Source organism: Plecotus auritus (genome assembly GCF_963455305.1).
Source record: "Plecotus auritus genome assembly, chromosome: 3".
NCBI classification, from domain to species: domain Eukaryota; kingdom Metazoa; phylum Chordata; class Mammalia; order Chiroptera; family Vespertilionidae; genus Plecotus; species Plecotus auritus.
In genome coordinates this window covers 98,928,824-98,941,618 of record NC_137772.1, presented here as the reverse complement: position 1 = coordinate 98,941,618, position 12,795 = coordinate 98,928,824, and the positions used below count along the sequence as shown (strand labels likewise).

The window sequence follows — 12,795 nt, the reverse complement described above, 5'->3', positions numbered from 1 at the left end:
TGGGCACCACCATCTTTGAGGGCATGGCAGTCAATTAGCATATTCCCTCCTTATTGGCTGTGGGCGCCACCATCTTTGTGACAGCATGAGGGTCAATTAGCATATTCCCTCTTTATTAGATAGGATGTTAATAAGTTTTAGAATGGAAATATAATATTTAAAAAATTGTACAAGGCAAGATAAAGGGTGGAAGTGGATTTTTAAAGCAAAATGACATTAGGAAAGATAAACATTTGAAGAAGTTATTGAATTTGAAGAATAGTAATTTTAGAAGAATATTATGGGAGCTATCATGTTTGGCACCATTCATTAAAAGTTCATGATCTGCTAAATTATCTAAGTTTAAATCTATATTCTTAAAAATATCTACTATTTCTTGGGCACTGAATTTGGTTGCAAGGAAAACAGACTCAAAATAGCTTCCCTAGAGATGAGGGTGGGGCTCTGTTAATTACTGAGAGGAGGTAGATAAGTCAGTAAGAGAAAACGTCATTGACGATCTGGACTTGGCTTTAAGAACCCAGAACTTGGTGATGGTTGGGGGGTGTTTTTAGATCTAATGTAGCTCTAGAAACATTAGCAGCAGAAGTTTTTTTTTTGTACTGACCCAGCATGAAAATGACTCCCAACCTCCTTCCTGTGTTTTTTCTGGTATTCTCTCTTTAACAGACTGCCCTCCACTCTGTGTTTTTGTCTACTTTATAGTTTTTTTTTAATTGTCTAAAGTTTTACTTATGTCTCCTTTTTCTCCAATTGACCCCCCCTCCGCTGCCCCAGCCATCCCCACTCTGGGCAAGCCCCCACTGCCCAGCGTCTGTGTCCATTGGTTATGCTAATATGCATGCATACAAGTCCTTTGGTTGCTCTCTAACCCTCCCCTCCCCTGCCATTTGTCTCTGGGTCAGTTCTTGTTCATCAAATTATGTTGATCATTATAGCCCACATATGAGTGAAATCATGTGATATTTATCTTTCTCTGACTGGCTTATTTCGCTTAGCATAATGCTCTCCAGTTCCATCCATGCTGTTGTAAATGGTAAAAGCTCCTTTTTTATAGCGGCATAGTATTCCATTGTGTAGATGTACCACAGTTTTTTAATCCACTCATCTGCTAATGGGCACGTAGGTTGTTTCCAAATCTTAGCTATGGTAAATTGTGCTGCTATGAACATAAGGGTGCATATATCCTTTCTGATTGGTGTTTCTGTTTCTTGGGATATAGTCCTAGTACTTTATAATTTTATAATTTCCATTTACTAGTGACTTTATGTATATATACTTTTGACTCAATATCCCCTCAAGGCCTAGACCCTCTGTCTTTTTTATGCCTTACAACCACTTGTTTCTTCCCTCATTAATAACTGCCTTATTTTAGGTCTTTGAGAGAATCTGATTGACTACATCTGTCTTTTGTTTTAATCCACTTTATAAATATTTGCCTATTCTTGGATAGACACCTTATTTTTCAGGTTTTTGCTCCTGATCCTTTCAGCTCTGGCTTGTGGGAGGGAGGACTGCTTGGTATGGAACTTGATCAGGAGCAGCTTGTGTCTTTTAGATAGGGCTGTTTCTAATCTTCACCAAAACTTTGTATGAGAGGTAGTTTGTATATCTCAACTCTCAAATGTTTATCTCCATCTTGGCCATTTCTGATGAGTATTTCAGTGACTTAACTTACAACTCCATTTAGAGGTCTCATGGTGTCTCACCATGAGCATAACAAGTCATATTCTTCATCCTTAACTTGCTCTTCCAGTGCTTCTGTTTCACAAAAAGCATCATGAGCTGTTAAATTCCTTAGTCAGCATCCTGATATCTTTTTCTTTCTTGTAAGCCTTAGTATGATGTATGTTTTGATAACATTGAGTTCTTCTTGGTAAAGGTAGTATATGAGCCTTAAAACTTACGTTTTAATTACGACTCGGGTGTTTTTATGAACTTTTGAGTTCTGGAGTGTGATCTCTTTTGCTATAAGTCTAAACTCCAGTAAGTGGTAGTATTAGTTTTTTGAAGTATAACAAAATTGAAATGTACTGATATTAGATATGTTTATAATTTTAGGCAGCAAAAGAACAGACTCAAGATTTGATAGTAAAAACCACTAAGCTTCAAGCCGAAAGGTAAGTTCTTATATATAATCACCCCTTCATTAATTTGGAGGTTAAGTGGAAAGAAAATTATAGACGAAGCCAACTCAAATTTAAAACAAAATAATAAAAAACATGATTCAAGATTGTTATAACATATGAGGTTTAAGCTGTTGTCCAACATTAAACTTGATATTGAGGTTAAGGGATTATCCTTTTTTTGGAGTTGACAATGTGTTATTGTTAGCTATAGAATTAAAAATGATTGCTATTTAAAATGTAGGTATATTTTTAATATATTTTTATTGATTTCAGAGAGGAAAGGAGAGGGAGAGATAAAAACATCAATGATGAGAGAGAATCATTGACCAGCTGCCTCCTGCATGCCCCACATTGGGGATCAAACCCCAAACCCAGGCATGTTCCCTGACCGAGAATTCGAACCATGAACTCCTGGTTCATAGTTTGACACTCAACCACACCAGTCGGGCAGTATTTAAATTTTTTTTTTTTTACAATCATTGTGTGTTTTAACTATGATTTATTTTCTCTGGTATATTCAAGAGGTAATTGTATAAATGCTTCTTGGAGTGGTTTACAAATAGGTATACTAATATTTGTTGACCCAGTCAATACGATATGGAGTCATATATTGTAGTGTGTATTATAGTCTTTTGTAATTTATTGTTGGTTTCATTGTATCTTTTTTCCTACTAAATTGTGAGCTCCTTGAGAACATGACAATTTCTTATTCTCCTTGTGTTTCCAGTGCCTAACACATGGATTCAATAAAAAATTTTTGAGTGCATGGATGTGGAATGCAACTATTGTAACGTTAGGGAAGGAAGATAAAATAAAAACTGAAAAATAAGCATTGTATTGCAGCTTATAACATATATGGGATTCTGATTAATGTCTACAGGGAGAAATATTAGAACATTGTTCTTCTGTTCATATTTTCTCAAAACTAAGTAAGGTTATGGTAATTATTTTAGTAAGCCTATCAGAGTGTTTGAGCCTGGTATACTTTTAGCAAGTGAAAATTTGTGACATTCTAGTATGCCAAGAGCTATAGAAATGTTGTACCAAGTGGATTTTGTGTGACTGTATCTAAGGAAAATTACATAGCAAAAATTATGATAACAAATTCCTGTGAGCTGGCATAGAGGTGTTTCCCCATTTTAGCTTTAGAAATAGAAATTCAATGGGCTTATTTGGATAACATGTTATCCTCATTCAGACAGTAAATGTATACAGGATATGAATATTTTTCTAACCGGTGTTGAAAAAGGTCAGTCGTTGTGACAGCTGATGCTCTGACAGGTAAAGTTCAATGTAGAATTGTCTTCACAGAACTGCAACTTAACATTTCCCCTTAATATTTAGTTGATAGAAGATGTGTTTCATTGATAGTCCAGAAAGACTAAATCTACATGATCATACTTCCATCTTTTTTAATACAACTGAAATGACTATTCATTATATATATTATTATCTCTTGTAAAAGCCCACCCACCAAATTTCTCTCTGGACTGAAAAAAAGTATCAGGTGAATGTTTCTTTTTGAGGTTTAACATATTAATGTGGAAAGAATGTAGGCTTTGAGGACAAAAATCTGACTTCTAATCTAAATCTCATTAGATATTTTATTTTGTACAAGTTATTTCTTAATCTCCCATAGCCTCACTTCCACATCTGATAAAAGAGAATAATATCTGTGTGATGATTAACTAATTTATATAGGTGTAGAACACTCCTGACATACATCAGAAAACTGTACTCCTCCATCCCCCTCCTCTTTTGTTAGATAAAGAAACCTGTTTAGCATAGCTTATTTCTAAAGACTGTGGTGGCTAGCAAGCTTAGGCTCTTTTGTGCTTAATTGCAGTAGCTTTACTTAGCTATGTTATTTGCTTTCTCATTCTATCTCAATATTTCTTATTTAATTTTTAGTAGTTTTTTTTTTTTTTAATCCTCACCTGAGGATATTTTTTTCATTGATTTCTAGAGAGAGTGGAAGGGAGGGAGAAGGCTGGGGAGTGGAGGGGTGGCGGGGAAGGGGGCAGAGAGAGAGCGCCATGGAATAGTTGCCTCCCCTACCAGGGTTGGGGATGCCCTTGACCAGGAATTAAACTCATAGCCCTGGCCAGGGCTATTTTTCAGTAGCTTTAATTATGTTACTTATTTAAACTACTTTAAGGTTTTGAATTGGTAACACAAAAATATAAACGTTGCTTTTGTACAAATATAAGATATATCACAGATACATATGTCTGAAGCAGTGGAGTATCAGACCTCTTTTCTTTCTTTCTCTCTCATTTAAATCTATAAAATTTAGAGAAGAAAATTAAAATTAGATATAACTTCACCACCCAGACAGAGTCACTGGTAATATTCGGTGTATTTTCTCCCAGAGCGAGTATGTGTGCGTAGTTATATTTTACTTTATTCATTTAATATTTTATGCGCATTTTCTGTGTCTTTTATTTTAAAAAACTATCTCTTTTAGTGGTGGCATTTGTCTTGTGAATAAGCCAACATATGTTTAAGCATTCTTAAGTTATTGAATGTTTGTATTTTTTTCATTGCTAAAAGTAATGGTTTGGTAAATGCTTTTGAATCATTATGTGCATTTCAGATTATTTCCTTAGGATATAGGACATCTATATCATAAAAGGCCTGTGGTCGTGATGCCGTAACAGCAGAACGACCAAACAACTGGTCACCAGGAGGTGCGTGGAGCACCTCTCGCGGGCTGGGACTTGTGACGCGCAGGGCTGGCAGGGCCCATGGCTCATGCAGGGCGGGTCTGGGGTTACGAGGCTCAGGCAGGGTGGATCTGGGTGTTGCATTATTTCACCCACTGGGCCTCTAGTATTCCTATATTATTAATGAATCAAATGGTAGACACTTTAAAAAAATATCCTGATGTACATTGCCTAAATTTTTCTCCATAAAGGTTATATACCATTTACATTTCTATCAGCAATGTACAAGAATGTCTCTTTTATTAAATCCTTATCACCATAGGTGTTTTTATAAACTTTGCCAATTTCATAGATGAAAAATTAGTGTCATACTTTTAATTTACATTTCATTGAATATTGGTGAGTCGACATTTTTTTTCATTTTGTTTTGCCATTTATATTTATTCAATTTTTGTTTTGATTATATCTTATGCCCATTTTTTCTATTAGTCTTTTTCTTATTAATTTGAAGTTATTTGGTGGAGGTAAGCCTAGAAGGTAGCATTAAAATATGACAGAGACAAATTTTTAGGGGGGAAAATGGCACTACAATATTCATAAATCATGTTCTGGGATGATTTGAAGAAATTATTATAAAGATTAAATAGTTTATCTTAAATATTCAAGCAGTATATGAAAACATGTCCTAAAAATTCATGTCTATGTGTAAATAATTTTTTAAAATAATTGGGTGTTGCTATAACCTATTTTTCTGTGACTTGCTTTTTGGGAATTAACTTTAATGTGGTATGATCAATATAAGTAATACTTGGGGGGTGGGGGGACGGGAAGAGATTAAACAAAGATTTTATATGCATGTATGCTTAACCTATGGACACAGACAATAGGTGGCAAAGGCCTGGAGAGGTGGAAGAGCGCAATGGGGGGAAAAAAGAGGAACATCTGTAATAATCTCGACAATAAAGATTAAAAATAAATAAATAAAAATGCCATTGCTTTCTCACACCATGTAATTAAAAAAGATAAATACACAGTATTAGAGATAATGTTAAACATTGAATTTATATAAATATCAAATATATTTTTCAAATTTTTGGTAGAAATATTAATAACCTTTTCTTCAGAACTTTTAATATAAAAATGTATTCTTGAAATGCCTATCAATTCCTGATTAAGACATTTTAAGAATGAGCTCTTTGAATTCTTGATTGTCATCATCAAAGAAAACTTTGTTCACACAAATAAATGAAAAAAAGTATAAATGTTTTTATAATCATTCTAAAATTTGCAAAGGTTGAAATCATGTTAAAGACTAATCATTCTTCCTTTTCTTTAAAAGGCAAATGTAATGTTTAAATTCTTGTGATAATATAAATAAATGAATTTTGAAACCAAAAAAAGAAAAAAGTAATATTTGATTTGGTAAAAACAAAATGAAACTATAAAAAGATTAATTTTCTTTGTGCCTAACAAAGACTCTAAAGATTCAAAAGAAACTCCAAAAATGTTTTAGTTAATTTGAATGGTTTTAAAGAATTTTATGAAGTTTTATAATTACTTTAAATTCTGTATGATAATGATTGAAGTTTTATCTAAGAGTATTAAACATCTACAGGTGGCATCGCAAGCCTCCAGAGGCTAAGTCCCCACTGGAACTTGTGGATATTACTACTTGCCCAGCGGGGTCTATGTCTTTCCACTGCCTATCACCAATGGAATGTGCTCCTGCTTCCTGGCTACCTCTACCTACCTACCCAACCTGAGTTCTGTCTAAGACCTCCCATAATGGACAGGACCAGGGGATATGTGTAGCCCCCATCACCACCCTACCCTGGGCCCATGGAACCACAGGTCAGCAGCCCTGATGTCCCCTCCACTCCTGCAGCTGAAGTGAAGGCTGTGGAAACAGCTGCCAGCGCCTATTACAACCTGGGCAACCCACCCAAAGTCTACATGCCCATGAACCAGCCCCTAACCCCCACCCATTACCTCTCCTCTGGAAGATAAAAAAAATCCAGTAGACCCCTCACCTTCTGCCTCCTGCCTCTCATCCTCTTTCCTTTCCCTCCCCTAGGGGCCGAATCTGGGATGAAGGGTGAAGGGTGATGGGGGTGGGGGTTGGGGGGCTTGTTCTTCTGGGTCTGATTGCAAACACCAGGGACTGGCTTGAATGGAAGGGAGGGGCTGCTTGCCTGCAGCTTCCCACACTAGCCCATAACTGACACTTGCTCAGCGCCCTTCCACCTCAGAATCTCTGGGGCTTTCTGTGGGGTCTCAGCGCCTCTCAGAGTTCCTGTCCTGTTCTAGTAGTTTCTACCCAAGGAGAGACTCTCTGGCCACCTCCTCCGCCGCATTCCAGCTCCCTCATTTTTGTAGCCACTTTATCTTCAGCCTCAGGTCCTCTCGCGAACCCCATCAGCCCTGATCACATTCCCTGCACTTGCACTCTGGATTGTGACTAGCCATGGAGGCCATATTCCACAGGAGGTCAGCTCACATTCCCTTGCCAGATAGCCTCCAGCCCCAGTCACACCTGCCTTCTCTGCCCTGACCTTGGTCATTCTGTTGCCACCACTGTGTGACTTTTGGAGCTTTAACATGAGATTCCAGGGGGTGGGTGGCATCAGGAACAGGCCTCTGAGGCTCAGGGAGGGGAACCTTCTGCTTCCTGGCTAGTGTTTCTGGAATTTGTTTCCCATTGCCTTCTCTCTTTCCCCTCTCGAAGGGGCTTCTGAAACTGGAGAAGCATGTATGTCCAGCATGCCATTTGGGATGTGCTGGGTGGGCTAGAACAAATGCTCCTGACCCCTGGGACCTAACCTGGGTGTGTGCTGACCACAACCTCTGGCAGACCCTCAGCCTGCTCTCTTCCCTTTAAGCTTCATGCCTGGTTGGCGATGTGCTCCTGGATGCATTCAAATGTGCTCTTATTTCTCTTGGACTGCCATGAGGTGAGGAGATGGTTAAAGAGAATTCCCTATTTATTTGACCAAAAAATCCAGTTAATATATTAATGTGAAATACAAAATATTTTTTAAAGTATTAAACAAAACCTGTTAAGGTAAATGTTCATAATCAGTAATATGATGATTAAGGTTACATGCCATTTAAATCTACTAGTATATCTTTAACTAGGTGATTTATGTTATCATTTGCTATAAATGACATTATTGCCACCTCCAAGAATTTTCCTTTTTAGCTTTTTGTGTTATTCAGCAGTAGTATTTGACTTTGTGAATTTAAAACCTCGCAATCCAAGAATACAAACCAAAGATAATAGATACATGATAGAGACTGTCTATACCAGTGGTTCTCAACCTTTTTAATGCCGTGATCCTTTAATACAGTTCCTCATGTTGTGGTGACCCCTAACCATAAAATTATTTTCGCTGCTACTTCATAACTGTAATTTTGCTACTGTTATGAATCGTAATGTAAATATCTGTGTTTTCTGATGTTCTTAGGCGACCCTGCTAGCAGTTCTCAACCTGTGGGTCGTGACCCACAGGTTGAGAACCGCTGCTGTAGAGCCTAAGACCATCGGAAATTACAGTTATGAAGTAGCAACGAAAATAATTTTATGGTTGGGGGTCACCACAACATGAGGAACTGTATTAAAGGGTCACGGCATTAAAAAGGTTGAGAACCACTGGTCTATACAAACAGTGTTAATATCTATCTTTGTTCATTTTTGGGGGGTATTATTATATTGTGAATACTACTAAAGAAGCACTTAGAATTTTATTTATATACTAGAGGCCCAGTGCACGAAATTTGTGCACTGGGGAGGGTGTCCCTCAGCCCAGCCTGCACCCTCCAATCTGGGACCCCTTGGGGGATGTCTAACTGCAGGTTTAGGCCCGATCCCTGTGGGATTGGGCCTAAACCTGCAGTCGGACATCCGTCTCACAATCTGGGACCACTGCCTCCTAATCACTCACCTGCCTGCCTGATTGCCAGCCTGATTGACACCTAACTGCTCCTCTGCCAGCCTGATTGCCCCCAACTACTCTCCCCTGGTGGCCTGATCACCCCCAAGGCTTTTATTAGTATAGATAGGACCCTTCACAGAAAATTTTACTAACCCTGCTTTTCAATAAGGGCTTGATGATTGAATCATTGGGACCAGACACCAAGATTTCCTTTCTTTGAATAGTGGAGGGAATAATTATCTTGTCTTTAAGTTGCTCTGAAATTAAAGTGAGATAATGACCTAGAAAAGTATAAAAGCACCATATAAAGACAACTGTCTTTTTCATGTACTGAAAAGACAATAAAGTGGTAAAATGAAAAACACTGTTTTTAATCTCCCCCTTCCTTCCTTTACAGCCTTTATTTAAACTTTGAAATTTATAAAAATTTCACTCCAATTTTCTTTTTTTTTACATTCAATATTATTTTGTATTGGTTTCAGGTTTTATATTAGTCACAGAATAGTGGTTAGACAATCATATACTTTACAAAGTGTTCCCCGATATTTCCAGTACCCACCTGGCATCATACCATCATTACAACATTATTGACTATATTCCCTATTTAAGTGACAATGGGTTTACAGGTTCCTTCCAGACTTTCTTTTGTGTTGTTCGCCTTTCCTTTTCTTTCTCACTTCTTCCCTCATTTTCCTTATATAGTATCTCAATTGGCCATCAAAGCTCAGTGAAGGCACTGGGACACGCTTAATCCATTTTACAGACCAGGAAACTGAGGCCAATTCCAGTTGGCTGTGGAACTGGACTCAGTGTGCAGGGAGGCCTCACAGCCACACTCTCCACCCTTCCTAAGGGGCAGCCGCTGGGCAAACAGAACAAACCTTCCCATCAGGCTTCCAAGCCTCTTTCTCAAGCACCTCTTCATTGCGGACACTCCCCATTCTTTCCTCTTCCCGGCCCCCGGCCCCCATTCTTTACTGACCCCTTCTCCGGAGCAGGTGGAAGGCTTCGCACTCACCGCCAAGGCATGCTTTGCCCTGGGGCAGGGCAGTGCGGGCTTGCTTTTGGGTCAAGGTGGGAGCAGGAGTGGCTGCCTCTGAAGTGCGAAGGCTGCCTGGGCGAGGCTGGTGAGCACTGGGAACTTCTCTGAATCACGTCAGTCAGTCTGGTACCCTGCAGTGCAGCACCCCTCCACTGAGGTGGCACCGCCCCTCAACCCCTGCCTCAGGGCTGCGGGTCCTTTCCCCTCCGCCCGGGCGTCCTTCCATGACCTTTGATCCCTGGCCTGGCCTACCCGCGTCTTGGAGCCACTGAAGAACCTCTCTCTCTCTGCAGGTGAGGCAGATCCCTGCCCTTAGTCTCCGCAAAGGTGTGAATCTGTGGCCAGAGGCCCGGTCTGGGTCTCAGCAACCCCATGCCTGCGATGTTCCCAGGGCCCAGCCGCGCCTCCCTGGGCAGCGATGTTCCCAGGGCCCCACGGGAGTGGCTAAGCAGGCCCAGCCATGCCTCTCTGGGCAGCGATGTTCCCGGGGCCCCACAGGAGTGTCTAGGCAGCGATGTTCCTGGGCCCCATGGGAGTGGCTAGGTGGGCTGCTGCCCCTCCTGGGGCCTGCGATGGACCCGAAACCCTTGGGTGGCGTCTGGTGCTGCCCACCCCACCTCCCTGGCCCGATGGACTGGTACCTTGTGGGCGGTGTCTGGCGCTGCCCACCTGGCCTCCTCTGCCCCCCATGGACCTGGACCCTCAGGAGCGGGCCATGGCACTGCCTGCCCCCTTGCACATGCAAATTAACCACCATCTTTATTGGGTTAATTTGCATGCTCACTCTGATTGGCTGTGGGTGTAGCGGAGGTATGGTCAATTTACATGTTTCTCTATTATTAGGTAAGATCTTCAAAGCTAAGATACAGAAGCCAGGAATGTTGTGGTTCTGCTTGGGTAGTTTGTATTCCTAACTTGCCTTTAGATGGTCACTCTGCTCAGTCCTTTAGGTCCTGGCAAGTTGCATTCCAGACTAGAGTTTGCCTTTTCCTAATTTTCAACTAGTCTAAATAGGTTGCAATCAGTTAAAATATTTTAAAAGGCTTTTTTATTACCATAGTATACAGAAAAAGCCAGGAAGGCAAAAGTGAGAAGTGACTATAGATTTATAAGGAATTAGTAAATGAGTTTTGGAGTTCTACCTCTAACTTAAAATTAAAAAACAAAAAACAATATACTTGATTTTTGGTTGCTGTGAAAACTTCAAAGCTTAGGAATTTTAATACTGAGAAGAGAATAGTTGAACATGGGCATATTTCTCTCCTGTAAGATAACCTTACTATTACAATGTGAACTTGTAGGACCGTATGTGAACTTTCTTCTTCTTTTTTGTAATTGTTAACTCCTTTTACTATGTGCAAGTATTTGAGGTAGAATGATATCAGCTAATTTTATCACCTACATACCTGATGAGCTTCCAGTATTTGAGGTAGAAATTATACTTTCAAAGATGTTGAGAATCTTTCACATCTTTATTTTAAAAGGTTAGTATGTTAGACCATAATTTGTTTTAAAGCTATGCAAATGCACTATGTATTTGATATTTATTAAGTTTTTGTTTTTTGTTATTACAGTCAAAGATTAGAAATAAGAGCACAAGTTGCCGATGCTTTCTTATCCAAGTTCCAACTAACTTCTGATGAAATGAGTGTTCTCCGAGGTACAAGAGAAGGACCTATTACTGAGGTATCTTGCTTTTGTTATATTTATTTCAAGTGTTGCAGTTACAGATGTCATAGAGAAAATTTTAAGGCTTTATCTTATCATTTAAAAAATGTTTGATTTAAAAATATTTTTAAATTTGGAAATTAAGATGCATATTTTAAATTGTTTTATTTTTTTCCAAAGCAATACATGTCCTTTTTAAAGAGTACAAAGCTTATAAAGAAAACCTTTATCACCTCTTCCACTCCTCCTTATCTCTAAGTCTTTTGTCAACCATTTCAAACCTGTTAATAACTGCTTTTGTAAATTCTATATTCTAGAGCTATTATTAAAAAGAATATGTTTTTAATGTAGTGGGGATGGAAAGGCAAAGTTATCCAATCAAATGCATTTAAAGATTACTATTAGTTATTTGTACTAAATTTAGTGCCTGTTATTCCGGGGATGGGGGTGTACAGGATATTAGATCAATTATAAAGAATAAACTATATGTTCTTTCATTTAACAAATATGTTTTAATTATCTGTGTTAACTACTTTTTTATTGATTTCCTAACATGAAATATGAGGATTTAGCTTCTTCCCCTCAGCCCCAACCCCCCATACACGCACACATTCTCTTTCCTTGGTACCTCACAGTACAGTAACATGGCATTTTCTGTTTTCATTTCAATGACATTACAGTGATTACATGTTCTTTATTTTACAACTTTTTGTCTTTTTTAGATTTGGAAATTCCTTATTTTTTCATCTAATTAGTTTTTTAACCTATGCCATTTTTTTCAAACTGACATAGAACTATAAAACCTCTCAAAATGCTAAACAACAGGGAAATGTTTTATTTCTTTCTTTTTTTTTTTTTTTTTACTTGAAAGACATTCAGTTTTTCCAGAAAGGAATTTTTCATTTCCCTAACTGGGAGGAACTATAAATCTACACTTGCTGTTATTATTCTGGGGTCTGAGGGCAGGAAGATTTCTTAAAGTGGGGGTGGAATCTCATGGAGTGGCTATGATAGATGTCACTATTATATTACAGTCCAGGCTGGAATGTAAGCAGTTACCTGTGGGTAAGGACATTACTTATCAGCCCTTGAGGTTTGAGGAACATTGCACATTTTAAATATTTGACATTTCACCTTTTTCTCTACTTGGGAAAAATAATAAACTGTATTAGAGGTTATATTTTTTATTTAAATTGAATTCATCAAAGAAAAGTAACACATTCATTATTTTCATGTTTAGAACACTGTTTGGCTTTTGTAAACTAAGGCTCCAATGTGTTTTTCTAAAATAAAAATATCTTGGAGTTCAGTATCTGTCAGCTCTTAATATTTAATGAGCATCTTTTGTATATCTAACT

At 38.4% G+C, this 12,795-nt stretch overlaps 1 protein-coding gene across 8 annotated transcripts in view; it reads left to right on the top strand.

Moving 5' to 3' along the window:
• The window catches only part of COG6 (component of oligomeric golgi complex 6), a 234,161-nt gene that overhangs the window by 14,233 nt on the left and 207,133 nt on the right, over window positions 1–12,795 (top strand). For all 8 annotated transcript variants that reach the window (XM_080658575.1, XM_080658573.1, XM_080658574.1 and 5 more), the window contains exons 4-5: window positions 2,062–2,120; window positions 11,344–11,455. In XM_080658575.1, the coding sequence (XP_080514701.1) occupies window positions 2,062–2,120; window positions 11,344–11,455 (171 nt within the window). The remainder of the gene's footprint in view (window positions 1–2,061; window positions 2,121–11,343; window positions 11,456–12,795) is intronic.